This window comes from Aspergillus ibericus (genome assembly GCF_003184845.1).
Source record: "Aspergillus ibericus CBS 121593 unplaced genomic scaffold BO80scaffold_7, whole genome shotgun sequence".
Taxonomy (NCBI): Eukaryota; Fungi; Ascomycota; class Eurotiomycetes; order Eurotiales; family Aspergillaceae; genus Aspergillus; species Aspergillus ibericus.
The window spans coordinates 237441-261018 of record NW_020292105.1 but is presented as its reverse complement, the minus strand read 5'-3'; the positions used below and the strand labels follow the sequence as shown (position 1 = coordinate 261018).

General features: G+C 52.2%; 5 protein-coding genes across 5 annotated transcripts; 3 read left to right on the top strand and 2 right to left on the bottom strand.

The window, feature by feature from the left end:
- The first annotated feature begins 899 nt into the window (after nucleotides 1-899).
- Nucleotides 900-6280, top strand: BO80DRAFT_254152 (aminophospholipid-translocating P4-type ATPase DNF3). The gene has a single exon (XM_025714660.1). It carries the CDS (start codon nucleotides 1236-1238, stop codon nucleotides 6258-6260), a length of 5025 nt encoding a protein of 1674 aa, XP_025578367.1. The 5' UTR covers nucleotides 900-1235; the 3' UTR covers nucleotides 6261-6280.
- A 4815-nt stretch (nucleotides 6281-11095) lies between these two features.
- On the bottom strand, nucleotides 11096-13131 carry BO80DRAFT_499859 (F-box protein). The gene is made up of 5 exons (XM_025724208.1): nucleotides 13034-13131; nucleotides 12690-12980; nucleotides 11844-12640; nucleotides 11400-11798; nucleotides 11096-11346 (listed from the first exon to the last, which is right to left on the bottom strand). The coding sequence occupies exons 1-5, from the start codon at nucleotides 13107-13109 to the stop codon at nucleotides 11161-11163; spliced, it is 1749 nt and encodes a 582-aa protein (XP_025578366.1). The 5' UTR covers nucleotides 13110-13131; the 3' UTR covers nucleotides 11096-11160.
- Nucleotides 13132-13272: 141 nt separating this feature from the next.
- BO80DRAFT_422418 (uncharacterized protein) lies at nucleotides 13273-14626 on the bottom strand. The gene is made up of 3 exons (XM_025718818.1): nucleotides 14344-14626; nucleotides 13659-14283; nucleotides 13273-13608 (listed from the first exon to the last, which is right to left on the bottom strand). The coding sequence occupies exons 1-2, from the start codon at nucleotides 14516-14518 to the stop codon at nucleotides 13706-13708; spliced, it is 753 nt and encodes a 250-aa protein (XP_025578365.1). The 5' UTR covers nucleotides 14519-14626; the 3' UTR covers nucleotides 13273-13608; nucleotides 13659-13705.
- A 329-nt stretch (nucleotides 14627-14955) lies between these two features.
- BO80DRAFT_400216 (alpha-mannosyltransferase) lies at nucleotides 14956-16933 on the top strand. The gene has a single exon (XM_025717510.1). The coding sequence runs from the start codon at nucleotides 15332-15334 to the stop codon at nucleotides 16790-16792; it is 1461 nt and encodes a 486-aa protein (XP_025578364.1). The 5' UTR covers nucleotides 14956-15331; the 3' UTR covers nucleotides 16793-16933.
- Nucleotides 16934-21421: 4488 nt separating this feature from the next.
- On the top strand, nucleotides 21422-23324 carry BO80DRAFT_348600 (homeobox domain-containing protein; the record flags this gene model as incomplete). The annotated part of the gene is made up of 3 exons (XM_025715467.1): nucleotides 21422-21753; nucleotides 21800-21999; nucleotides 22045-23324. The coding sequence occupies 3 exons, from the start codon at nucleotides 21422-21424 to the stop codon at nucleotides 23322-23324; spliced, it is 1812 nt and encodes a 603-aa protein (XP_025578363.1).
- Between the last annotated feature and the right edge of the window lie 254 nt (nucleotides 23325-23578).

The window sequence follows — 23578 nt, the reverse complement described above, 5'->3', positions numbered from 1 at the left end:
CATTTATGAATATATTTCTCGTAGTAAAGATGATGGAAGAATCCCTCATTAGTGATGAGGGCGATTAGGCCACTTAAGTAAAAGGGTGGCCTAATGCACCTGCGTCACTCTTGGGGTGGCTGCCTCATAAAGAAGCTATATCGGGGAAAAAAAGTTCAGTTGTTACTGGGTAAAAGATTGATTATCGGTGAACCTCGAGATTCTGCTAATCACTAATAATGACACAATGACTACTATTTTCGCTTGAATATCATTACTGTAGCAGGCATTGACATTCGCCACTGTACGGACCCTGGTCAGACCAGGCAGTGCAGACGCAACGTTCCCTGAGCCCGAGGGGTTTGCGTGGCCCCCAAGCCACGTTCGCCCCGACGGACGCCGATGACTGGCCCGCCGCCAATTAAGGTGCCTCCGCAATCCCCATCCGGACCTTTTGCTCTTCATTCGAGACTCTGCCTTTTGCCTTCCATCATTCCTTTTTCTCCGTTGCCTTCCCTTGGGTACGCGCTAGTCCATGTCCTTCAATATATTTTAGCTGCATTGCGTTAGATACTACTCCGTAGTATCATCTCACCTTTCGACCCCTCCTTTTCGCTGCTTGCGACCGCCCACTCACTAGGCTGCGGTTAATTAATTCCTTTGCGTTCAGTGGCGGTGGCTCTAATTTCTCTCGGCCGCTTACCGCTTCCGGTCGTCATTCGTATTCGCTGTTCAGGCAAGCCGTTTAGGTTGCTCCCTCGCCGCCTGCGGAAAAAGAAGTCTCTCGTCTTCCCCGTATTCTCCTCCGCGTGGCCTTTTCCTTCCTCTCTGCTGGTGCAGTGCAGTGCATCTTTGCTTGGTGCTGTGGTCTGCTCAGTCCTTCTCCTATTGATTTCTAGTGGAACTTGCTTCCCCACAGTCGTTTCCGCCTGTTTCAACCATCGCTCCTCGTCGCATTCGCCCTCCTCTTCGCCTCCTATACCTCCCTACCTTGTCCTTTCGATACCTCCGCGAGTCGAGTCGATTATACAGTGCGCTGGGTGGTTTGCTGTCGGTGTCTGGTATATGCGGGCATAACGGGTTTGTTGTCTTGCTGTTGCTGGGTCTAAGGATGAGTCAAGGTTTCTACGAACTTAGCTCTACGACTACCGATACATTGTTCGATCGCTTTCCCCTACGCTCGAGATTTGAAGTGAACTGGTAGGAGGGATACGGGTATTGTGGTAGCGACAACGTCCAGGCTTTGCTATTACGCCATGTCCCGACCTGATGATGTACCCGAGTCCAATGCCGGTTCGCAGGAAAGCACGGAGGAACAACCAACAACGACAGGAGAGCTCGCAGGGGAGCCCGCTCCCACATCACTACCCCGGAGCCAGTCCTTGAATATACATGCCGCTCGAGGCGATGCACTTCCCAGCCGACCGTCCTTGTCGCCATCTCGAACCCGGTCAGATGCCGGTCGGAGGCCGTCGCAACACCATGTTCGCTTCTCAACCGACTTGGAGCGTCCATCCGCGGAGGAAGTCGGAAATCAACGACCCGGGTCGAGGGGATTGACGATCAACACGAACATCGCACAATTGCAGGTCCCCGCATCGGGCAGATCCCCGGGCCATGGAGCGACCTCGCCCTTGTCTCCGCATTCCACATTATCCCCTCCTTCCCCGCAGAGTCCGGAATCTGTTGGCCGCTCGCGGTCACGTCATCGTGGATACTCGCTCCGACGGACAATCTTCGCAAAGAACATCGAGTCAGCGGTTACGTCTCCGGGTGCGATTGAATTGAGCCAGGCTCAGGATGTTAGCCCACAACCTGAAGAACCTGCCACTGAAGGAACCCCCGTCGAAGAACCTCCCATTACAGTGCCTGTTAGGAGACCGGCAGACGTACCACGCACGCCAACTGAGGATGAGAAGCAAGATGTGCTGGTGACACAGAGATCCGCATCGGATACCAATCTGGACCTCTCAACGACATACTACTCTGAGCCGTCGGAGAACCTCAAGGATAGGAAGCACCTCTCCACAAGTATCTCATATGAGAAATGGCTTCAGCAAAGGGCAGCAGTGGCCACTCTGAAGCTGCGTGTGAAGGATATGCTCGAGACTGCCCGCAAAGCCATCCTTCGCATCAAAGACATCCCCCCGAGCAAAGACGGTCGTCACATCGATCTTGATGCTACCCGCACCGAAGTCCTTATTGATGAGAGAACGGGAACCCCTTATGTCGGCAACTCTATCCGGTCCAGTCGTTATAGCTTCTGGAGCTTTTTCCCCCGCCAGCTGTTTGCGCAGTTTACGAAGCTGGCCAATTTCTACTTTCTTATCGTTGCCATTTTACAGATGATCCCTGGTCTGAGTACGACCGGTTCCTATACCACCCTTGTCCCGCTGTTGATCTTTGTCGCTATCTCGATGGGCAAAGAGGGCTTTGATGACTGGCGTCGCTACCGCTTAGATAAGGAAGAAAATAACCGATATGCGTTTGTCCTACGCCCTGGTGCTGGGATGTTCACGCAGACGGAGCCCAGTGACAGCATCTCCGTATCGAGTGAGTCTCGGGATTGGGCTCCGGTAAAGTGGAAGGATATCCAGGTTGGAGATGTCATCAGATTGGAGCGTGATCAGCCTGTGCCAGCAGATATGGTCTTGCTCCACGCAGACGGACCGAATGGCGTCGCATATATTGAGACCATGGCTCTAGACGGCGAGACAAACCTCAAAAACAAGCAGCCGTCTCAGCCTGTGGCCAAAGTGTGTGGTACCGTGGAGGGAATCTGCAGCAATGCCCTCCATTTCGCCGTCGAAGACCCTAACATGGACCTCTACAAGTTCGACGGAAATGTTACCATTGCCGAGGACGAGAAGCTGCCCTTGACCAACAACGAGATCGTGTACCGCGGAAGCATCCTGCGCAACACCGAGTGTGCATATGGTATGGTCATCTATACCGGCGAGGAGTGTAAAATCCGGATGAATGCGAACAAGAATCCTCGGATCAAGTCCCCGTCCCTTCAGGCCAAGGTCAACCGGGTCGTCATGCTGATCGTGCTGATGGTCGTTATCCTGGCGGTCGCATGTACTCTGGCCTATAAGTTCTGGTTCCATGAGCAGGTCGAACCCAAGTCATGGTATCTCTCGCAAGCGAGTGTGGCCATCGGGCCCATTTTCACCTCCTTCCTGATCATGTTCAATACGATGATTCCCATCTCGCTGTACGTGAGTATGGAAATCGTGAAGGTCGCCCAGATGCTCCTGATGAACACCGATATCGACATGTATGATCCAGAGACCGACACGCCGATCGAGGCTCGCACCTCCACGATCAACGAGGAGCTAGGCCAAGTCAGCTATATCTTCTCCGACAAGACCGGTACCTTGACCAACAATTCGATGCGTTTCCGGAAGATGAGCGTGGCCGGCACCGCATGGTACCATGACTTTGATCTCGTCGAAGAGGCGGCCAAGGCCGGCGAGCAAACGAAGCTGATCCACAAGAAGCGCAATGCGAAAGGAAAGAAGGCGCTCAGCCGCAAGTCCAATGTCTCCGAGGTCCGCAGAGAGCCTCCCAGAACGTCCATGTCCATGACGAACGGACAGCGTGGCGCTTCGATGCGCAACAACCGTACCACTGATATGCTCAAGTATATCCAGCGCAAGCCATACACCGTCTTTGCTCGCAAAGCCAAGATGTTTATCCTAGCGCTGGCGCTGTGTCACACTTGTATTCCCGAAGACGACGAAGCTGGTAATGTTTCCTTCCAGGCCGCATCTCCTGATGAGTTGGCGTTGGTCATGGCGGCCCAGGAGCTTGGGTACATTGTTCGCGATCGGCAACCCAACACATTGACCATCCGGACTTATCCCAACGGCCCCGACGATAGGCCCTGTGATGAGGTCTATGAGATCATGGACGTGATTGAGTTTTCGAGCGCCCGTAAACGGATGTCGGTCGTGGTGCGGATGCCTGATCAACGCATTTGTCTGTTCTGCAAGGGTGCCGATAGCATTTTGATGCGCCTGCTGAAACGCGCCGCGCTCGCGCAAGAGAAGGCCGTGGAGATTGAGAGGCGCGTTAGCAAACGCAAGGCGGCCGAGGCTGCCCAAGTCGTGCGACGGAACAGCGAGTACCACAGCCGAAAGGATAGTGGGCTTCGGACCAGCTTCGGTCGGCCGAGCATGGCCCGTCGGCGCTCCAGCGTTACCGGCGATCACGTGTCCGCCTTGAGGGAGAGCATCGATGTGTGGCTCCGTGACAGGGAGACTGATGGCGGTATGCTGACGCGGGGCGACGACCCCGAATACTACAGCCCTCGCCCCTCAGCCCAGCTGGGACGCGCTTCGAGCACATGGTCGGACTCGGGCAGTTCCATTCATGAAAACGAGGAGGAAGACCTCGTGGAGGAGGCTTTGGTGGTCAACGAAACTGCCGTGTTCGAGCGGTGTTTCCAGCATCTGAACGACTTTGCAACGGAGGGATTGCGGACGCTCCTGTACGGGCACCGCTTCCTCGATGACGCCACCTATAATAGCTGGAAAGCCGCCTACCGCGAGGCTTCCACGAGCCTGGTCGACCGACAGGAGAAAATCGAACAGGTCGGAGAGCAGATCGAGCAACAGCTGGAGTTGACGGGCGCGACAGCCATCGAAGACAAGTTACAGCACGGCGTCCCCGAGGCGATCGACAAACTGCGACGAGCCAACATCAAAATGTGGATGCTGACTGGCGACAAGCGAGAGACCGCCATCAACATCGGGCACTCCTGTCGTCTGGTGAAGGACTACTCCACCCTTGTCATTCTAGATCAAGAGAACGGAGAGGTTGAGCAGTCGATTGTCAAGTTGACCGGCGACATCCTCAAGGGTACCGTGGCTCATTCGGTTGTGGTAGTCGACGGGCAAACGCTCTCGATGATCGAGTCGGATGAAATTCTAGAGGCGCAGTTTTTCCGATTGGCAGTCCTTGTTGACTCGGTCATCTGCTGCCGTGCGAGCCCCAAGCAAAAGGCGTTCCTAGTCAAATCGATCCGTCAACAAGTCAAGGGTAGCGTGACCCTTGCGATCGGCGATGGCGCGAATGATATTGCCATGATCCAGGAAGCCCACGTCGGCATCGGCATTACCGGCAAGGAGGGATTGCAAGCGGCTCGGATTTCGGACTATTCGATCGCCCAGTTCCGGTTCTTGCTCAAGCTGCTCCTGGTCCATGGCCGGTGGAACTACATCCGGGCGTGCAAGTACACGCTCGGGACCTTCTGGAAGGAAATGCTGTTCTACCTGAGCCAGGCGTTGTACCAGCGCTGGAACGGGTACACCGGCACCAGTCTGTACGAGTCGTGGAGCTTGAGTATGTTCAACACCCTGTTCACCTCGCTGGCGGTCATCTTCCTTGGCATCTTCACCAAAGACCTGTCCGCATCCACTCTCTTGGCCGTTCCGGAGCTGTACACCAAAGGCCAGCGCCATGGTGGGTTCAATATCCGGCTGTATCTGGGTTGGACATTCATGGCTGCCTGCGAGGCGGTGTTGGTTTACTTTTGCATGTTTGGGCTGTTCGAGAATGTCATGTTCACTCACACGGGAAGCGACATCTTTTCGGCTGGTCTTCTCTCCTTCACGGCCTGTGTCATCGTGATCAACACCAAGCTGCAGGTTCTGGAGGTGCACAACAAGACATATTTGTGCCTGGCTGTGTGGATAATTTCAGTGGGTGGCTGGTTCTTGTGGAACCTGATCCTGGATGTCCGGTACAATTTCAGCTCCGGCGACGGCATCTACCACGTCCTGGGCAACTTTGTCTTTGCATCCGGACACGATCTCGCATTCTGGGCGGCGCTGTTCATCACCGTTGTCGCCGTGATTGTCTTCGAAATGACCGTGAGTTCCGTGCGGGCGTTGTTCTTCCCCACGGACGTGGACGTCTTCCAGGAGTATGAGCAGGACTTGGACATTCGGAAGCGGTTCGAGGAAGCCGCAGCTTCAGAGTTGCAGCAAGGCTGGGATCACGGCAAGAAGAAATCCAGCTTCGAGCTGGCCCGCGAGGAGGAGATGGAAGCGCGCGAGCGGCAGATTCGGGAGCTTCTGGCTCAGCCACGAGTGATGATGACCGGCTCCAAGACCGCTGGTCCGGTCGAGACGGAAGACGTGGAACTGGACGGGTATGGAGTGAACACGACACCGGAGGATGAGGAGGTCCCCCAAACCCCGCGCCGGTCAATCGAGGTTCACGAGTTGTTTTCGAAGGGATTTGGAGCGATCCGGAAGGGGCATTTGAAGTAAAACGATTCGTGCCTGCTTGTTTCTTTTGAGCGTTTGGCGTTACAGAGGATACCCCGGAAGTCTCGTCACTCTTTTGCAGTGTGTATATATGCATGCGATATTAAGATATGGACAAAGCGAGGTGTTATCATACCAGAGTTGCAAAGTGTGAGAGTATTCCGTAAGATCCGGCACTCCCGGAAGCGACAGCAAAGGGAGCCGGGGAGGGGCCGCCCCTGCGTGGAGGCGGTGGAGGAGCTCCATTCCGGGGTTCGGCTTGTCCATTCCGGCATAACTTAGTGCATACCGGAAGATGCATTATGTTCATATCGTGCATTGCAGTGGAGGGTATCGTTTCAAATGATATTCATTCGCTGGTAGGCTGACCTTTTGAGGATGCACGTCCACGTTAGCACGAACAGTCAGGATACTGCCATCAACTACTACGTACCCCACCCCCTTAGGTTCTGACCCTTAAAAAGACGATATATCAGCTTTGATAACTCTTTAACTACTATCGATCAGACATCAAAAAGGTGTTTTATCTCCCTCGACGATAGAAATCTCCCACTTCTACCCACATATTACTCCCCCGATGCATGGTAAACTCGGAATTATAGCTGATTCTACCCAATAGACTACTCAGCCTGTGCTGTTGATATCTACCACTCGGTCAGGAGGTTGGAGGGGCGGGGTTTAGGTATCTTTGGGCCGTGAGGACATTCTCGTGCAGATCTATCAGATGACTAGATGGGTTGATGATTGTGGTTCGGGTTGAGGGGACTTTGAGTTAGTATAGATTTTATTCTATCAAGATATTATTTGTTATGAAGGTAGAAATCCGGATGGCTTGGTATTGTGGTTGTCTGTAAAGAGTTTGATGATGATGGTTATTTGTTCATGCTGCCTGTTATCGGATGTAGGGGTAAACTAGCAGTACTCCAACCACAACCTATCCTATCTGGATATCCTAACCCTCGTATTGTTCATGTTTGCCTCCTTTTTTCGTTCCGTCGTCTTTCCCTTTCCAGCAACCAAAGAACATCGGCTAGAGGCATCTGACTATCTATTCATCCCGACCCGCCTACCAAAGAACTCTCCGTTCAACTCTGATAAATCACAAAATCCACCCGGATTATCGTGTCGAACCAGTACCAGGTCTACCCCCAAAAGCAACGACGATAGAAGTGGTGTGTCCTTCACATCGACACAACGAATCTGGAGAAAGAAACAGACTAGATATAAGTAGGTATTGACCTCAATAGATCCATCGACTTCGGCACCTACTCGACACGGAAACGTAGCCTTGTTGTCAATCCCTTCTTCCTTCTCCCTTCTCTGCCCACTCAACCGTGCCGTTCCCGGGTCACGGGCAGAGGTACACGTCGGGTCCTTGGTATCGTGAGGTTAATACCAAGTTGGATATGTTCCGGGTTCTTGAGTCACCTGGTGACTTGCTTCTAGTTCGTTTCTCGGGACATTATAAGATCAGCAAGGACCTGAGAAGATAATGTAATTTGGAATCCTGCGTTGGGAAGTGATCGAGATCGGGAATGGAGGAGAAGAAAGATAGTATAGATATAATAGTTGAATAGTCGACGGTGGTTGGTAAGGAGGTAGAGTGCTGTGGATGGTTCAGGTGTAGGCCTGGGCATTTGTATTGCCACCAGGGAGTAGAGTAGGCGTAGACGGATCTGATATGGGGAGCGGGCGGGTGAATGTTTGTCACCTTCGTTGTGTTGATCTTCCTCCTTAATTTTCTTTTCGAGGGGGATAGGTCGGGCATACCATAGTGAGGAGAGAGGGTAGAAAAGCCGGACTGGAGAAGTTCTCCTGGGGCAGGGATATGTCTGCACATAGTAGGGATACTTGGTAGTCCGGACCAACACCATGAGCCGCGGGACTGTAGGGGCGACCGTGATTGGAGTGGAGGAGAATAGAGGCGAGCAGAGAAAGAGAGCACCATGCCCGCCTTCACCCTGCCAATGGGAATAGGTGATGATGGCCAGGATGTTGGGGAATGATCGGCTAACATCTTTTATATTTCAGTATTGCGGATGGGAGAAAGGATAGTACAGAGCTCCCTGGTGTCTTTGAACTTTGGGTCGATGGGGACGTGGATAGGGTATATTTGGTGTTGTGACGACGCAGGAGCCATTCCTCACCCGCTTGGAAGGCTATCGTTGTATATATTAATGACGGGTGACCAACCGAAGCTAACTAGGAGGGTTAGCGTCTGCGTCATGGCAGTTGTGGACTGCAGTGGAGAAACAACACTTGATGGTGTCCTCTATCGAAGCCCTCTGCTATTCACCGTCGAGGGATCAAACTGCCGAGGGCTTAAGGCAGGGCTGGGAGTTGTGTCAAAGGGTTGTCTGACCCTCATGAATAGCCAGGTGAGGCCTGTTCTGGACAGAATGCAGCAAGTCGCCTTTGCCAATCAGCTAGTTGAGTGCTTTGAGCAGGTCCTGGAAACTCATGGCAGTCCTGCGTGGGAAGATCGATGGAATTGAACCATGAGATAACATCAGGGACGCTTCATGCTGCCAGTTGCCTCAAACACCAATCCAAGGGACCAGGTTAAGAGACACGACTATCGATTGATCGATCGTAGACTATATTGGCCTTGTCCTTCTTATCATCCAGACCAAGAGATAGTCCCCGACTTCCGTATATATAATATATGTTTTGCCGACGTCATTCGGTTGGCGTACGGATGGCAGTGATTCTGAGCCACGAGCTCTTCAAATTAGTGACCAGATTAGGCAGATGAAGCAAGTAAGCCGCTGGCGTTATGGGTAAAAGCCAAGGTTGATTAACCAGGGGAAACTTGTAGTCCGGGTTCTTCACTTTTCCTCTCTTGCGTTGTGTCTCTCGTGTCAAGGTCATGATCTCATAGACATGTTCTTGTCGATTATGAAAGACACCGATTGCTGTAGTTCACCTGGGTATGAATCCATGTTGGTAAAATAACGATCGTGGCCGTCTAGTCTTGCGACAATTCGTGGCAAAGTCATGGCGACAACAACGGTCTCCTGTAGCTCCAGGATCAGGCGGCGACGCATAAATCACTCCAGAGCCAAAGAGTTGATTCCGCAGTCACTATCCCCGAGGGAGGCTTCCCCCATGTCTGCTAAAGTTCTGGTGTCTGAGTGTCTGACCTGCCGGTCTCTGGCTGGATGGTCTCGAATATTTCCTGAGTCTTTGCAGCACTTGGTACTGCTGGACTTTCCTCGTCATTTTGATTCTATGCCACCGGAAAACCTCACATAGACCCGTTCGAACAGCACAACTGGGGAAACTTTATCGGCCACTCTGGGTCGGCAAGCACTGTTCTGTCGGGTGATTTTGCAGGATGTCTTGAGCGATGGCTGCTCTTGATTGTGGTACCGTGCGAGTCTTTTGTGCAATATATCATCTGCTAGCCTCGGGGTAGTCTTCGCCCAAACAATGCGAGGGCTCAATTTCATTGAATGGTTCTTCGGCCATGATTTGGAGATGCAACACTACTGTAGTGCTTATTCCTGACCGACGACCTCGATAACCAATGACTTGCTGGAGAGAGGAAGAAGCACTTTGACTCCCAATACCACTTGCCTTGGCAACCTTCCACTGTCTCCAAGTGTCCAGGTACCAGGCTTATGCTTCTGAGACAGATAGCAGCATCCAGATTTACCGGGAATATCAACCTCTCCCCACTTTGGCACCCGAGACAAACCACAAGGGCTCGCCAGAGGTTTACCTTCGCAGCCATCGCAGTTTTGATAAATTCGGCGAACACCCTCACTCATGTTCGGCCAGTAGTAGTGGTAAGCTTGTACGTCTGGTCTCACCCAGGTGCCTGGTTATGAGACTATCATGAACCTCTTGGACGATCCAGGCTCGTAGGGGTTCGGAATCAGCGACCTGGTCTCACACCTGGAAGATAGGCGCTCGTTAGGGTCCATTTGACACTACGCGATTGATACCTTCGTCTTTAGTCCTTTCTGAAGTCTAGACTTGCCCTCCACCACAACTTGTATAGTACTTAATCCCAGCTATAAGTAAGCCAGCGTGTCGTGTCACCGAAGATGGTGACAATGTATAAGGACATGTATACATCCGCATGCGTTGACGACGGCATGCATATCCAGTTGGAATCGGCCCCCTCTTGTTCCTGCGGACTTGATAACAAGCTCGTTTGTGCTCTTCGATGGTATGACCGGAGCTGTCCGGGGATAGGTGTAATTAGTATGTGTTGTGCAGAAGCTCTTGTCTGAAGACGGGTTGTTGAGTCGGTGAATTGGTGTGTTCAGCCCATGCGATGGCGTCTTTTCACAGACTGTTGGAGTTATATATCGGGACAGATGAGCTGGACAGGATGATGCTCTATAATAGGGTGATTCCGCTGGGTGGTTGGCTGGCCAGAGGAGTTGTGGGATGGGCACGGTGTAGAGGAAAAGATGGAGATGCATGCAAGGAAGTGTGCCTTAAGTAGTGTTTCCTTCTTGATTACCTCATGCAAAGTAGAGCGGTAATTGCCTTCTAAGCGGGGGCAATTACCTTCTGCAATCGCTACTTAGAGCATGTGATGCGGTTTGTGCCGTTAGAGAGCGGATTATAGCCGGGGTGAAGTGGGTAGGTGTCGCTAAATGAGAATAATCAGCTGGGTTCAGATTGATAGAGGATACTTGACGGAGTGTTAGTGAGCGTGCAGAGGTACTAGCCCTCGTTAGGGTGGCAATAGGAACATTGGAGAACCGGAAGTGGATGGATATACAATGTGAATGATTATTTCACTCAGCAAGGGTGACCTCAGCACTTACGGCTATTGCACAAGTATTCCTGAATCAATAAATCTCGATCTTTTAGTCATACGATCATTTTAATGATATGATAGGAAACAACAAGAAGCACCAAGACAAGGTATGCACAGTAAACATTAATTCATGCTTTCGCTCAATGCGAAAATCAACCCGACAGAGACGATGACTGAACCCTCGAATCTAAAGTAAAGACCCGTGATGCAGTGATCAGGCGGTGGTCGAAGAGCCTTGATCTCACATTGCACGCCCTCTCCCAGCTGACGGGGTTCAACAAACAGTTCACGGTTCCAGCTAGTTCTGAACTTCGCAAGGGTTAGCCATCGATTTCATCGTATAGGGTGACAATGATACTCACTATGAGAGCCAGAGGATATAGATTGGATATCCTCACATCAATTTCAGACAGACTTTCATCCGGGGTGTGTAAGGTCATGGATGAGGAAGCACCCTTGCAGGAGCCAACACAATAACTCTCCGAATTTGTTTGGATAGATAGACCAGAGATACCGTTGAGGCCACCACCACCATGTAACGTTAGATGTTGCAGTTCTCGGCTGAAACGGATGGCTTCTGTGGGGAAGTTGCCGAATCGAGTCACCAATCCCCTTTCTTTTCCTTGGTTTCGTTGCACATACAGTTCTTCGGAAATGAATTCGTGGCTTGACAGAGATGGATGTTGATTCCTTATCAAAAGAGTCTCTTCGAAAAGAGGAGCAGTCTCATGATACCAATTGAGATATCGAATCTTAAGCGCCTGTAATGTGTAAGCCATAGGATTAAAAATGGGGGTGGTTCTTACATCACGAATGATCTGGATTTTCCTGCGTCCTTGCGGTACGCTGAGCCCTCCCCAACAGCCCAGAGTCTCGGGATCGCCAAACACCCACGGTGATGTGCCGCATCTCATACTTCTAACTCCCAGCGCATCCTCTGCAAGTCCGATTGCCTCTAATTCGCGATTATTGATATCAAGCGTACGGAGGCTTTCGGTTTTGTTGCCGTAAAACAAGCACGACTCTCCCGTATCAACTCCAATACCACAGATGTAACGTCTGCCGGCCAGTAATATGCTGCATACCTGAATATTCTTGACGTTATTTGGAATCTCTATCAGGTCCTCGTGTAGTCCGTGTTGATGCTGGACATGAAGAAGAGGGGCCCGGGGGTTAGGCGTGGGTCCAACCGCCAAGCCTATATCAGATAGGAATGAAAGTAGTTTTGCCAATTCACACACTTTAGTCACAAGCTGCCATCTCAGATCCAGTTCCTCATAGCGAGTCCAGGTTGAAAGTGCAAGCATCAGGATTTGTTTATCTTCCGAGCAGTTAGTTGCGCCGGTACTGCAACGAAAAAAGTGCAACGGATTTAGCTGACAGAATAGACTGGCATAGGAAAGAGCCTGTCTGCTAGTTCTGAAGAACCGAACTAAGTCTGAGGGTGGCAAATGCTGAAGAATAAGTAGCATGATTTCGGGAGGCAGCTTGAACAGAAAGGTGGAGCCATAGTGTGCCTTGCCAGGCTTGAAGAACAACCAACTATCTTCTGAAGAAGATAGGGATTTGCGAGGTGTCAGGATAGTGTAGGGGTCCGGCCACACTACGTTTGCTTTAGTAGAAGTCCAAGGATTACTATTCACACAGCTTACTATAGGGGAAACGATTGGTTTCGTTCAAGAAGCATCTCTCCTGGTCAGGTTGAGTTGCCTGGCAAAGTCGATATATCTGGTGAGGTCTGACCTCATGCCCGGCAAATTCACACACCAGACGATAGCAGGATGTATGCATGATAAAGGCCTCTGCAGGGGTGTAAGATTGTGAAGGAATTAACCTAATCTGTGTTTGCTCCTCTGGCCGTAGAAGACTTCTTGAGACTTGTAAAATGGTGTTTTGGTCGTATCTGATAGAACCAATATCAACACGGCTTTCTCTGATCAACACTTTAATGCATTAGGGGGGGCGTCGAAGCTATGTAGTCATGAAGTATACTTACCTGTAGTAAGACTTTGTGTCCAATGTGCTCGAGTAATTCCCCCGAAGCATATCGCACAGTACTTTGATGATTCCATAGCTGCTGATGGCTTTGAGATGGAGTCAAGCAAGAATGATGCGGTGGACCTTGGAAAGGATCACCATTTATGCCTGATTTGATGTTACACCCGATCAGCTGACCGCTGGCCACCAAGTGTCCCTGGCAATTGTTCCAGTCCTTGATGACTACATCAAAGCCCATTGTTTAGCAAGCGATTCAATCAGAGTTGGTCCTCCTATATGTCTCCTAGAAGCCATGGCGTGCTATACCACTATCAGACTTATCGTCTCCAATTATAGAGATACAAGACAGTTTCCCGGATCATATAGTGACTGATAACAGGACATATGTACCCACTCATATACATTAATTATACACTATGAACAATACGTCCGCTCCAGATTAGCTCCAGATTGAGCTCGATACCTCCAACCCAACAGTCCTAGATGCAACCACGACCCCCGAAAAGAAAAAAAGCAACAATTGGGTATCATCTGTTCTCGGTCTGGGTTTTCTTCCACTGACACAGCGGTAGCCTTTCATGTCGTTAGCGACTTGTACGATTGGGGATCTCGGTGAATATAACCTTGCCAGCCCTTCGAACACCCGATCCTTAATGTCCACTGAATACTATTATCCAGCCAACTCGTACATGGGAGGTCGCTTCTCTGTAGCCGGTAACTCATGTATATATTGTTGTCGGGCACCCACGAAGCCTTGTGATGGAACTTGGGCCTTTTGACGGCGGCGCAGAAGATAGAATACGCCTAAAAGTACGCCAGCTAACGCTGCGACGCCGACGCCGACTCCCACACCAATACCGATGGTTTCCGTGTTTGATGTATGATTATCAGAGGCCGCGGACGAGGATGGAGTCGCAGAGGAAGACGGGAATGTGGTGGCAGAAGTGGTTGTGGATGTGTTGCTGCTAGTCGCACTGGCTGCGACCGTGGTGGTTGTGCTACTTGTACCTGTTGTTGTGGTACTCACTGCTCGGACATAAAAGTCGGGACTCCAAGCCTGCCAGCCAAACAGAGCATTACCATCAGCACCCAGGAGGACCGATGCGTTGAACAGTCCGATCTGATACTCTGGATCAGTGGTGTTGAAGTCGTTGGGGATGGCCCAACTGTATTCTTCCAGGGTGCAGTTCGCGGTGTCGTTGACAACGAGTTGATAGAGAGCACTGTTTGTGGTAAACTCCGCGCCAACTAGAGATGTCAGAGGTCAGTTCCAGTTTGCTATGCTCCAGTCGACCCCGAGGGATGCACCAATAATCTCATCCACGATGTATCCTCCCGCCCGCCCTAATGTGACGTTCAGTGGAGTTGCCCCGTCATCGATCGCCCCCCACTGGAGGTTGAGTGTGTCTCCGGGGTTGAATTCGGTTTTGGTGAAGCCATAGAATGTCCCCGCCACGCAGTCCTCATAGCCGTAGGTGGACATTGCGACGTCCAGGGTGGGCTGTCGATCGGGTCAAACACTGGGATAGGGCTGGAAAGTGCACATGGGGAGGCAAACGGGTAAAAAGGCCGGGGGAATGGCCATTCCCCCCATCGCCGCCCAGCACCCCGAACATCTAACATTATCCGGTCGATAATGGTCTGTCCGCAACTAATGCAGGCGTCCAGACGCCGGTCGTTATCCACCAATCAGACCTGGCCTGGGTGACGTGGACCTCGATTCAGTCTTGTAGCGCGTGGCATGGTTCGACTCGTGAGCGTGGGAGAGGGGTTGATACCATCGGGCCACTGCCCGTCCCCCTCTACGCGCGCCAGATAAAAAAAAAAAAGACCCCTGGAAAGGCATATATCGCATCGATTGGTGGCCAAGAGCGATCAGCATGATAGTCAATTAACACGTTACGCAACCCGCGCTGGTCCCCTGGCACCGTTGGGGCCAAAACGGAGTCTGGTTTGCGACGGTCCGTTGCGTTAAGCGCCGGTTGGCTTGAACAGCGGCAGCCAGTGCCTTAGTGCCTTTCTGCTAATTTATATCCCCTCACCATCCAATCATCCAATATGCTTAGCGCCAGGATTGATGAGTCGCTGCTTTTACTTATATGGGCATGGCTCAGCCGCGGGTTGCTGGACTGTCCGGACTCGCCTTCGCGCTGCGCGGTCCAGCTTTATCATTCATTCCCTCTGCGCTGTTCCCCCGCCAGCCCAACTATCCAACATCGCGAATTCCTCTTCGAGTCTTGATCAATTCTGCTAAGACATGCATTCGACGACCTCTCCTTGATATATTCCAACCAACATGGCGGCGTTCCGCACACAATCCCGGCGACGAACCGCTCTGATCACCCTCGGCCTGGTCGCCGTCTTCACCTGGACCTTCGCATCCTGTCGATCGCGCACTCCCACCACCTCTACCAGCCATGAGCAATTCTGGACCGAGTTCCACCCTCTCTTGGTGGCCTCAGATCCCCACGCCAATAACCCAGTGAGGATCAGAAATGCCGAATCCGTGGGCTTCGACCCCAAGAACGCGGACCCGCTACCTGATCTCCTCCGACTCACTCGAGAAGACGTCTCAAACATGAGAGTCGCACACAGCAAGTTCCTCGAGAGCATCAATCTGAACCAACCGAGACTTCACTACCAGCCACACACCCGCGGTCTTGTCTCGACCGCTGGCGGCTCCTACCTCCCCGTCCTCGTTATCTCCCTCCGCATGCTGCGCCAGAGCGGCTCCACCCTCCCCATGGAAGTCTTTCTCGCCAATTGGGACGAATACGATGGCTATGTCTGCCAGGTCGTCCTTCCCTCCTTAGATGCGCAATGTGTCGTCCTGTCCGAGATCCTCGACGCCATCCCTGACAGCAAGTCCGCCATCGAGAAATACCAATACAAAGTCTTTGCCATGCTGTTCTCCTCCTTCGAGGAGATCCTCTTCCTCGACGCAGATGCATTCGCGCTCCAGGACCCAGAAGTCCTCTTCAACTCCGACCCATTTCACTCCAAGGGTCTCGTCACCTGGCCAGACTTCTGGCGGCCCACGACATCCCCCTTATACTACGAGATCGTATCTCAGGACCAAAAGCCCAAGACAACTGATGGCGAGCAACCCAACCCCGCTATGATCCGCCAATCCACCGAATCCGGGGAAGTACTGCTCTCCAAGCGCACGCATGCTCGCACCCTTCTCCTGGCAGCTTACTACAACTATTACGGCCCCAGTCACTACTACCCTCTCCTATCGCAAGGCGCGGCCGGCGAGGGAGACAAGGAGACCTTCCTCGCTGCCGCCATCGCCCTCAACGAGCCCTTCTACCAAGTCAGCGAGCCCATCCGGGCAGTCGGTCGAGGCACCCCTGATGGATTTGCCGGGTCCACCATGGTCCAGTATAACCCGATCGAAGACTACATCCTGACAAAGAAGGGCGAATGGCGCATCAAGGGCTCTTCGGTGCCCCCGCCACAGCCATTCTTCGTCCACGTCAACTTCCCCAAATTCAACCCGGCCACGGTCTTCACCGATGGTGGACCCGTGGTGGACGAGCGGGGGAAGTATACGCGAGCGTGGACCGCACCGGAAGATGTCGTGGATGCATTCGGCGGGAAGACAACGGAAAAGGCATACTGGAAGGAAATCCTCTGGACAGCGTGCGCCCTGGAGGGTAAGAGTCTAAGTTGGAAGGGACGGACGGACATTTGTTCCAAAACGGCGGATTACTGGAGTACGATTTTTGAGCCGGAGGGGCAGACAGTAGTGTAGTTACTAGTCCCTGGGGGACTTTTATTTATATGAGATCTTGTACGGGTTACAGGATAGGTCTTGTAGGATATCAGGAACTACTACTAGTACAGGGATTTCGGTTTGATAATATGACGAGTTACGATGCTTTGAGGATCCGTGATGCGGGAACCTGTATCAATGATGAGATGTAAGTGTTGTATACCAGGTATTGAACGCACGAGTCTACAATACCTGCGATTAACCCGATCACGCCTTTGTATCCATCCGTCCTCTTGATCTTCATGTCATCTCTCCATGACCACATACAATTCTCAAACAGCTTGGTCGTACAAGATTCCCCTCCTCATACGAATCAAACCGCACCAATAACCAACTCTCTAAACCCATCCTAACCCCCCGCGTATCAAACCCCCTGTTCTTTAGCCTCTTGATGTGCAAATTCCCCCCCGGTCAATCAGATGGCCAACCGACCTCCCCTTTCATCTTCACAGCCCCGTCTTGTACAACATTCTGACGCCACCAGTAACACGAGTCACACCCTTTTTTTTTCTCCCTACGTATTAACAATTTACATGGCTCTAGAATCGGGGACGGATCCTAGGAGCGGGAATATAGTATTTATATTAAGATGAATAGTACAGCGTAGCATATATCGACAACTTAGCTTGATAGGGTAGTAGTGCCACTGATCTGGTATTCCATTGGGGGTAACTAGACCATTCCTCACTGGACCGATCAAGAAAGGTCTTTGAAGAACAAGACTTTGTGAAGATGATCCGATGGAAGTATGTAATTTGCGCAAGTACCGAGGCTGACATTCCTAGGAGGCATCTCTCTTCGTCCTGAAATATAACTAACGAAATTAGATGCCTTCCATGCCAGGCAACTAGACCGAATATTGAGATATGCCAGGACTCTGTATAGACCCTTTTCCGCAAATGTACGTCATACCACATGCACGTCAAGAATGGGCTATAGATAACCAATATGAGCGGATCTAAGCTCCGCCCTCTCCAGCATTCCACCTTGTCACAGAATCTCACTGATCTACTCTATACCTACCTGACTCATCACCTTGAATTGCCGGGCGGACATACCAGTCAACGAAATGTCCGCGCCAATCAAAATTAAACGCGTGGTAGGGATCTCTCCGGATTGAAGTAGATAATGTCAGAGGTCTGATTGCTGACGTGAACATGTCATAACATTATAAGAAAGTAGTATGTAGATGACCCCATTGTATAGCGAGGAATGCGGGCTGACCGTTGAAAAGGGAGGGAGGGAGGAAGGGAGGGGCCGGACCGGGAGAACAGGCGACGTGTGAAAATGCCCGTGCGTACGGGGTCACTTGAGCCTCCTGAGAGGAATTTGCGGCGGATTTGGATAAGCCGGATTACCAGGGTTGGTAAGAGGAATAGCTGGAGCTGTGCGAACTGCAGACAAGTGAGTGCTGGCGGGGCTCGGGGTCTTGTTGCTTAGTAGGGAAGACAGGAAGAGTCCCCGAGACATGAGGAAGTGGAAAATCCGAGAAAACACACGCACACCTGCTCCGTGCTCTAGGCAACAGATCCGGAATCACCGCTAGGGGAACTCGGGAGGGTATCATTCACGGCGCCGGACCCGAGGACCGGTAGCTGCTAATCACGGCTGCAGGCACTATTGGAAACCAAATGGGGCAGATCTAGTCGAGATCGTGTAGTCTGACTGTGTTTACGGAGGACTCCGTCTCGAGGGTGCTGGTCTGGATGACCGGCAAGACTTGGTCGTATGATAGACATCAGTAGGCTACTCCGTAGTACTCCGTATACTCCGTACCCCGTATACGGATCATAATCCAGTGCTCAAGTCGATGTATCGTCCACGGATCTGATGCTGCAGCAGGCCAGCCATGCAGATAGTCAACCCCTATCAGCGGTGCTGGTGCTTGGCCCTGGAGGCTTGTTTAGCGTCGGCGGCAAGTCTCGACTCCGTCGGTTGCTTACCCTGTCGGGCAAGGCGCGGATGCTTGCCCTTGGACGGTCGGAAAACGGCACTCCCCATCGTCATTCGGCCTATCACTGCTGTGGCTGAGTCGGGCTGGGCCAATGGCAAGCATGGTGTGCACGGATCATCTGCGGGTCTGTCCAAGTCTTTCCCCCATCCAGTCTAGCCTGGGTGACACGACTGGAAGTCAGGTACCCAGGCACCTTTATTAGGAGGCCGGCAGGTGCAGGTACGAAGCAGTACGCTGCGTGCCTGCATCCAGACGATCGGAGGTGGGTGGGAATAATGCTCTGATGTTGCAGGCTCTCTCTGCACACTTTCGATATCCCCAGATTCCCTGCCCTACCATATTAATAGTAACCCGCTCGTGGGTTCGCAGGAAGCGGTGATTGATTAATTAATTTCTAAATTAAATAGATTCGGCGATGGAATCCAGATGGAAGACTAGTCCCGACTAACCCCTCTGTAGTTTGTACAAGTCAGCACGAGTGCCGAACGACGACTTAACGCTTCTCCACCCCCTAGCGCTGTCATGCGCCACGACCCAATCAGGACCGGTGTGATGGCGACAGAGGGGCGGGTACCTGGATCGAATCATCAGGCACACTGGGAGTGGCCGGCACGGGCGGAGTAGATACAGTTCAGTAGGACAGTGAGTTGCGGCCGACAACGGAAATGGGGAAAAAGCGAGGGGAAATACGGAGGCATATTAATAGAAACTCCATGATGTGCAGTTGTACCTGGGAAGACGCAAGAGTGGGAGGCCACTCAGGCGACTGCCCCCCAGGCAAATGAGGTCAGTCACCTGCTGGAAGCGGTATGGTTCCTGGACGGAGACCGGGCAGGCCCGAATTGACTTTCCAACTGTACCAACTACCGACTCCCAAGGCCTCCTGAATTCTATGGTTCACCGTCCACGGTTCTGCCATGGTTCTGCCATGGAGCTGTTATAGGTAAAGTATTCACTTAGTCAAGAATGGCCCTGTTCCCGTCCGGTTGTACGGCTGGGGATGGAACCACGATCGCGCCCGACGGTTCGATTCAGGAACCGGGTCGAGTGGCAGGTCGCTTCTAAGGAAATCTCGGCTTCGCCTCTTTTTTTTTTTCTTGGTTTCTTCTTCGCCTCGCTCCCCGGACCTGATTCGGCGAAATTATGAGGTCACTCCACCATCTGAAACCCTTTTTGTAGCTTGTCAAGTCGGGCGCTTATGCGATCCCGCCCGGGCTTTGGAACGGTCCAGGTCACGTTGTGGTGGTTGCCCCTGTGTCCGATCCCTCGGTGGATTCACTGCACGATATACTGAGGAAGTACTCTGTATACCAGTCTCTGGATGGACTTCAGAGTATGTAGCATGTACATCAAATAGATGGAGGCATGGACCTATTTATGGCTGCTGGGTTGTTTGCCTTGCTTAAGCACACGGGTCAAATTTCCCGTGCTAGGTATGGCCTGCTTGAGCGACGCGAGTGACTGGAAAAGTACGATGATAACCTAAAGCATCCTGAGGTTGCAGTCGTCAAGACCGACATCCATGCAGAAAAGGCTTGGGGGGGCCGGTGATTGGATGGCGGGATCCCAAACAGCATCGGGCAGCAGGAGCAGGTGCCGCGACTGGATGCAGGGGCTAAAACAAGGCGGTGGGTGGAGGGCGGTGGGCTTGTAACATTCTGGTCCTGCTTCAAGCCATGTGAAATTCTGTAACAACCCTGGTGTTTTACCCTGGATGGACCATCAGTACCGAGCCGGAGTTGGATCAACCTGGCTGAGAGAGATAAATATGGGGAGCTGATGATAGGGATGCTGATTCCTGGCTGTCTCCAAAAATACCAGGAGACCATTGAAATCCAAACAGGAAAAGGGACAGGAACAGGAACAGGAACAGGAAAAGGAATAGGGAAAAAAAAGGCCAGCCCCACGGAGAAAGTCAGGAACAGCCGGTGCCAAAACAGTCCAGCGCCAACTACTGACCCGCTAACCGCATTGGGGCTCCCCCATCCCATCTCCTGACCGTCGCGCTCGCTCGCTTTCTCCTCTGCCTCCTCCACCCGTTTGTCTTCTTTCTCCTCCTTCTTCTTCCCTTTCCTCCCCTCCCACCGACCATCTTCGCATCTTTCTTTCCTTTCCCATTCACTCTTTTTTGTTTTTCTCCCCCCTTCCATTCTTTCTTTCAACTACATTCGCTCGCTTCAGTCGATCGTTTCACTCTTTCACGATCCATCCAATCTCTCTGTCTTCGCTTACCTCAGGACGGTGACCCATCTCGGCCCTTCGTCATTGCACTATCCCCGATCCTGTGTCAATTCGGATTTCCACCACCTACAGCCTTATCACGGTTGCGAAGATAAAAGGATCCTGTTTACCTCAAGCTGCCTAGGTCAGCTGTTTATATTCTTCCACCATTTTGACTACACCCTCTCATCCGACGCTTCTGCGACGCGCTTATCCGCCTGCGCTTTGTTGTCTGGACTCGGCATCGACCTGACTCCAGCTCAAGCGCTTCCTTTCTTTTGATATCATCCGTATTCTCTGGCGCTTGACGCTGCTTCAGAGCACCGGACCCCATCCTCTTTGACTGTCGACCGGATCGTCACCAATCTGCTCCCTCCCACGAATTTGGTCGTATCTCTTTTCTCCCCGTACCATTCCAACCAATCCCTGCAAACATGTCTTCGACAGACACTCCTGACCCCTCGACGACGTCGAACTCTTCTACCAACGCTTCTACTATGACATCTTCTTCGTCCACTACTTCGAGTCCGTCTCCGGCCATGTCCAACACTGCAGCCCCCTCTGCTTCAGCTCGTCGACCTCAACGGAAGAGCACTTTGACCCAACAGCAAAAGAACAACAAGCGGCAGCGCGCGACTCAAGATCAACTGGTTACTCTTGAATTGGAATTCAACAAGAACCCGACTCCTACCGCATCCACACGCGAAAGAATCGCCCAAGAGATCAACATGACTGAACGGTCCGTTCAGATCTGGTTCCAAAACAGGTTGGTGTTTCTCTACAATTTCTCGACTCGGCTAATCGTATGGCAGACGCGCAAAGATCAAGATGCTCGCCAAGAAGAGCATTGAAACGGGTGAAGGTTGCGACTCCATCCCTGAGTCAATGCGCCAATACTTGGCCATGCAGTTCGACCCCAGCAAACCCGGTGCAAGAGATCCCTTTGGCCGCATTGGCGGATATGGAACCAATGGTGCTTATCCCCATGAGTCGGCTCCTTCTGGCAAAGTTGGTATGTTTGATGCCCCTTTTTGATGATCCATGACTGACTGTTTAGTCATCCACCACTTCACTTGTCGATCCTTGACGATCGGTAGCTGGCGACGCATCGGGCAAAATGCCATGGATCTCGTGGTGTTCTACTCCCCCGAGAAGGCCTGCATGACCTATTACATCAACAACGACTCGGCTGGATATAAGATCGAATACCCGTTTTCCTACATCAAGAATATCACTTTGGAGTCGGGTGACCAGAATCCTCAGCCCAACGGAGCTCCTCCGCGAGCCGGTGGCCTTGTCGTCGAATTGAACCGACCCCCGTTGTTTTACATGGACTCGTCCAACTCTGGCGGGTTCTACCAATGTGGCGACTTTACGGAGGATCAGCAAGCTAGCCAAATTATGGTCCACCATCTCGGGGGACATCCCAAGGTTCTCAGCGTCCAACTGGCGAAGCTTGTGTCGCTGGAGTCCTTCCAGAACCGTCTTGCCTACAACAACTTTGCCATGAACCCGCCCATGTCGCCTCCGTTCATCCAGCGCCCTGCATCGCAACCAAACCAATTCGCTCCCACCTTCCTGAGTGTGTTTCCAGAGAGCCACCCTCATCTGAACATCCCGGCGATGCGTGGACACAAGCGTCAGAGGAGTCGTTCAGTTCCGGTAGCTGTGGACTTCTCTGCCATGCAGGCCCCTCTTGCCCACTATAATATGCCCCAGACTCCCGCTGCCTTCAACCATGCGGACACGGGCATCTTTGCTCCTGTACCTCAGTCGACGCACCCCTTGGCTGTGAACCTCCGGATCGATACTTCTGCTGCCTATGGGTTCGACCCGCGCACCCACCCCATGTCGGCCACTACGACTGCCTCTCCGTCTGACTTTGCCAGTCCCGGCCTGTTCAGCACCGGCGCTGGTGGTGACTCGACCCCTGTTGCTACGAACATGGGTACCCCATTCAATCTTCCCTTCGTCTCGCCCGCGGTTGATTCGACTGTGGCGCCTCAAGCCGCTTCTTATTCTAACGTCAGTCATGCCGATCCTATGATTGCAAACCATTCCCCCCCGTTGTCGAATATCTCGCACACGCCTCAAGATATGTACACCCTGGGCAACGAGCATCAGCCCACGTACACGGATGACAGCATGTCCATGAATGGGATCTATCCTAAGCACAATCTGAGCTTTGCCGTTCCCACCTCCATGGGTCTTGAGAGCAACACGTTCGATCTCCCCATGCAGACCATGTCTGGCCATACATCTCCTGGTGTTCATGGCGACTTTCAGAGTCTGACCCTGGAGAATGTCGATCCTAACACTTTGGCACCTGGTTCTTGAGCATATCATTTGGCTGGTGACGCTCGTGATCGTCATTTACCCACCATTAGCTCCAATTTTGGCAAACGCACATTGATGCGGATTAGCCCGTGCTGACAATGTTCCGGCTCCATGGCTGTGAATACTTCAATCGAGCCGAGATATCAGACATCCTGGCCAACTGATGACGGGGAGTATGTATCCTTTCTTGATTATGTTCAGCGTCTTCTGTATTAATAACCTTCTCCGGGGCTGGTCCTGAGCGTTCATCGCAT

Bases quoted from the DNA above. Each gene is read 5' to 3' on its own strand.
- BO80DRAFT_499859 (XM_025724208.1), bottom strand. From the start codon at position 13,109: ATGGAATCATCAAAGTACTGTGCGATATGCTTCGGGGGAATTACTCGA. The intron at 12,641-12,689 runs GTAAGCTGTGTG...AAGCAAACGTAG, and splicing joins AACCAATCGTTTCCCCTATA to TGTGGCCGGACCCCTACACT. The intron at 11,799-11,843 runs GTAAGAACCACC...TACACATTACAG, and splicing joins AAATCCAGATCATTCGTGAT to GCGCTTAAGATTCGATATCT.
- BO80DRAFT_254152 (XM_025714660.1), top strand. From the start codon at position 1,236: ATGTCCCGACCTGATGATGTACCCGAGTCCAATGCCGGTTCGCAGGAA.
- BO80DRAFT_422418 (XM_025718818.1), bottom strand. From the start codon at position 14,518: ATGTCCACCTACGGCTATGAGGACTGCGTGGCGGGGACATTCTATGGC. The intron at 14,284-14,343 runs GTGCATCCCTCG...TGACATCTCTAG, and splicing joins CATCGTGGATGAGATTATTG to TTGGCGCGGAGTTTACCACA.
- BO80DRAFT_400216 (XM_025717510.1), top strand. From the start codon at position 15,332: ATGGCGGCGTTCCGCACACAATCCCGGCGACGAACCGCTCTGATCACC.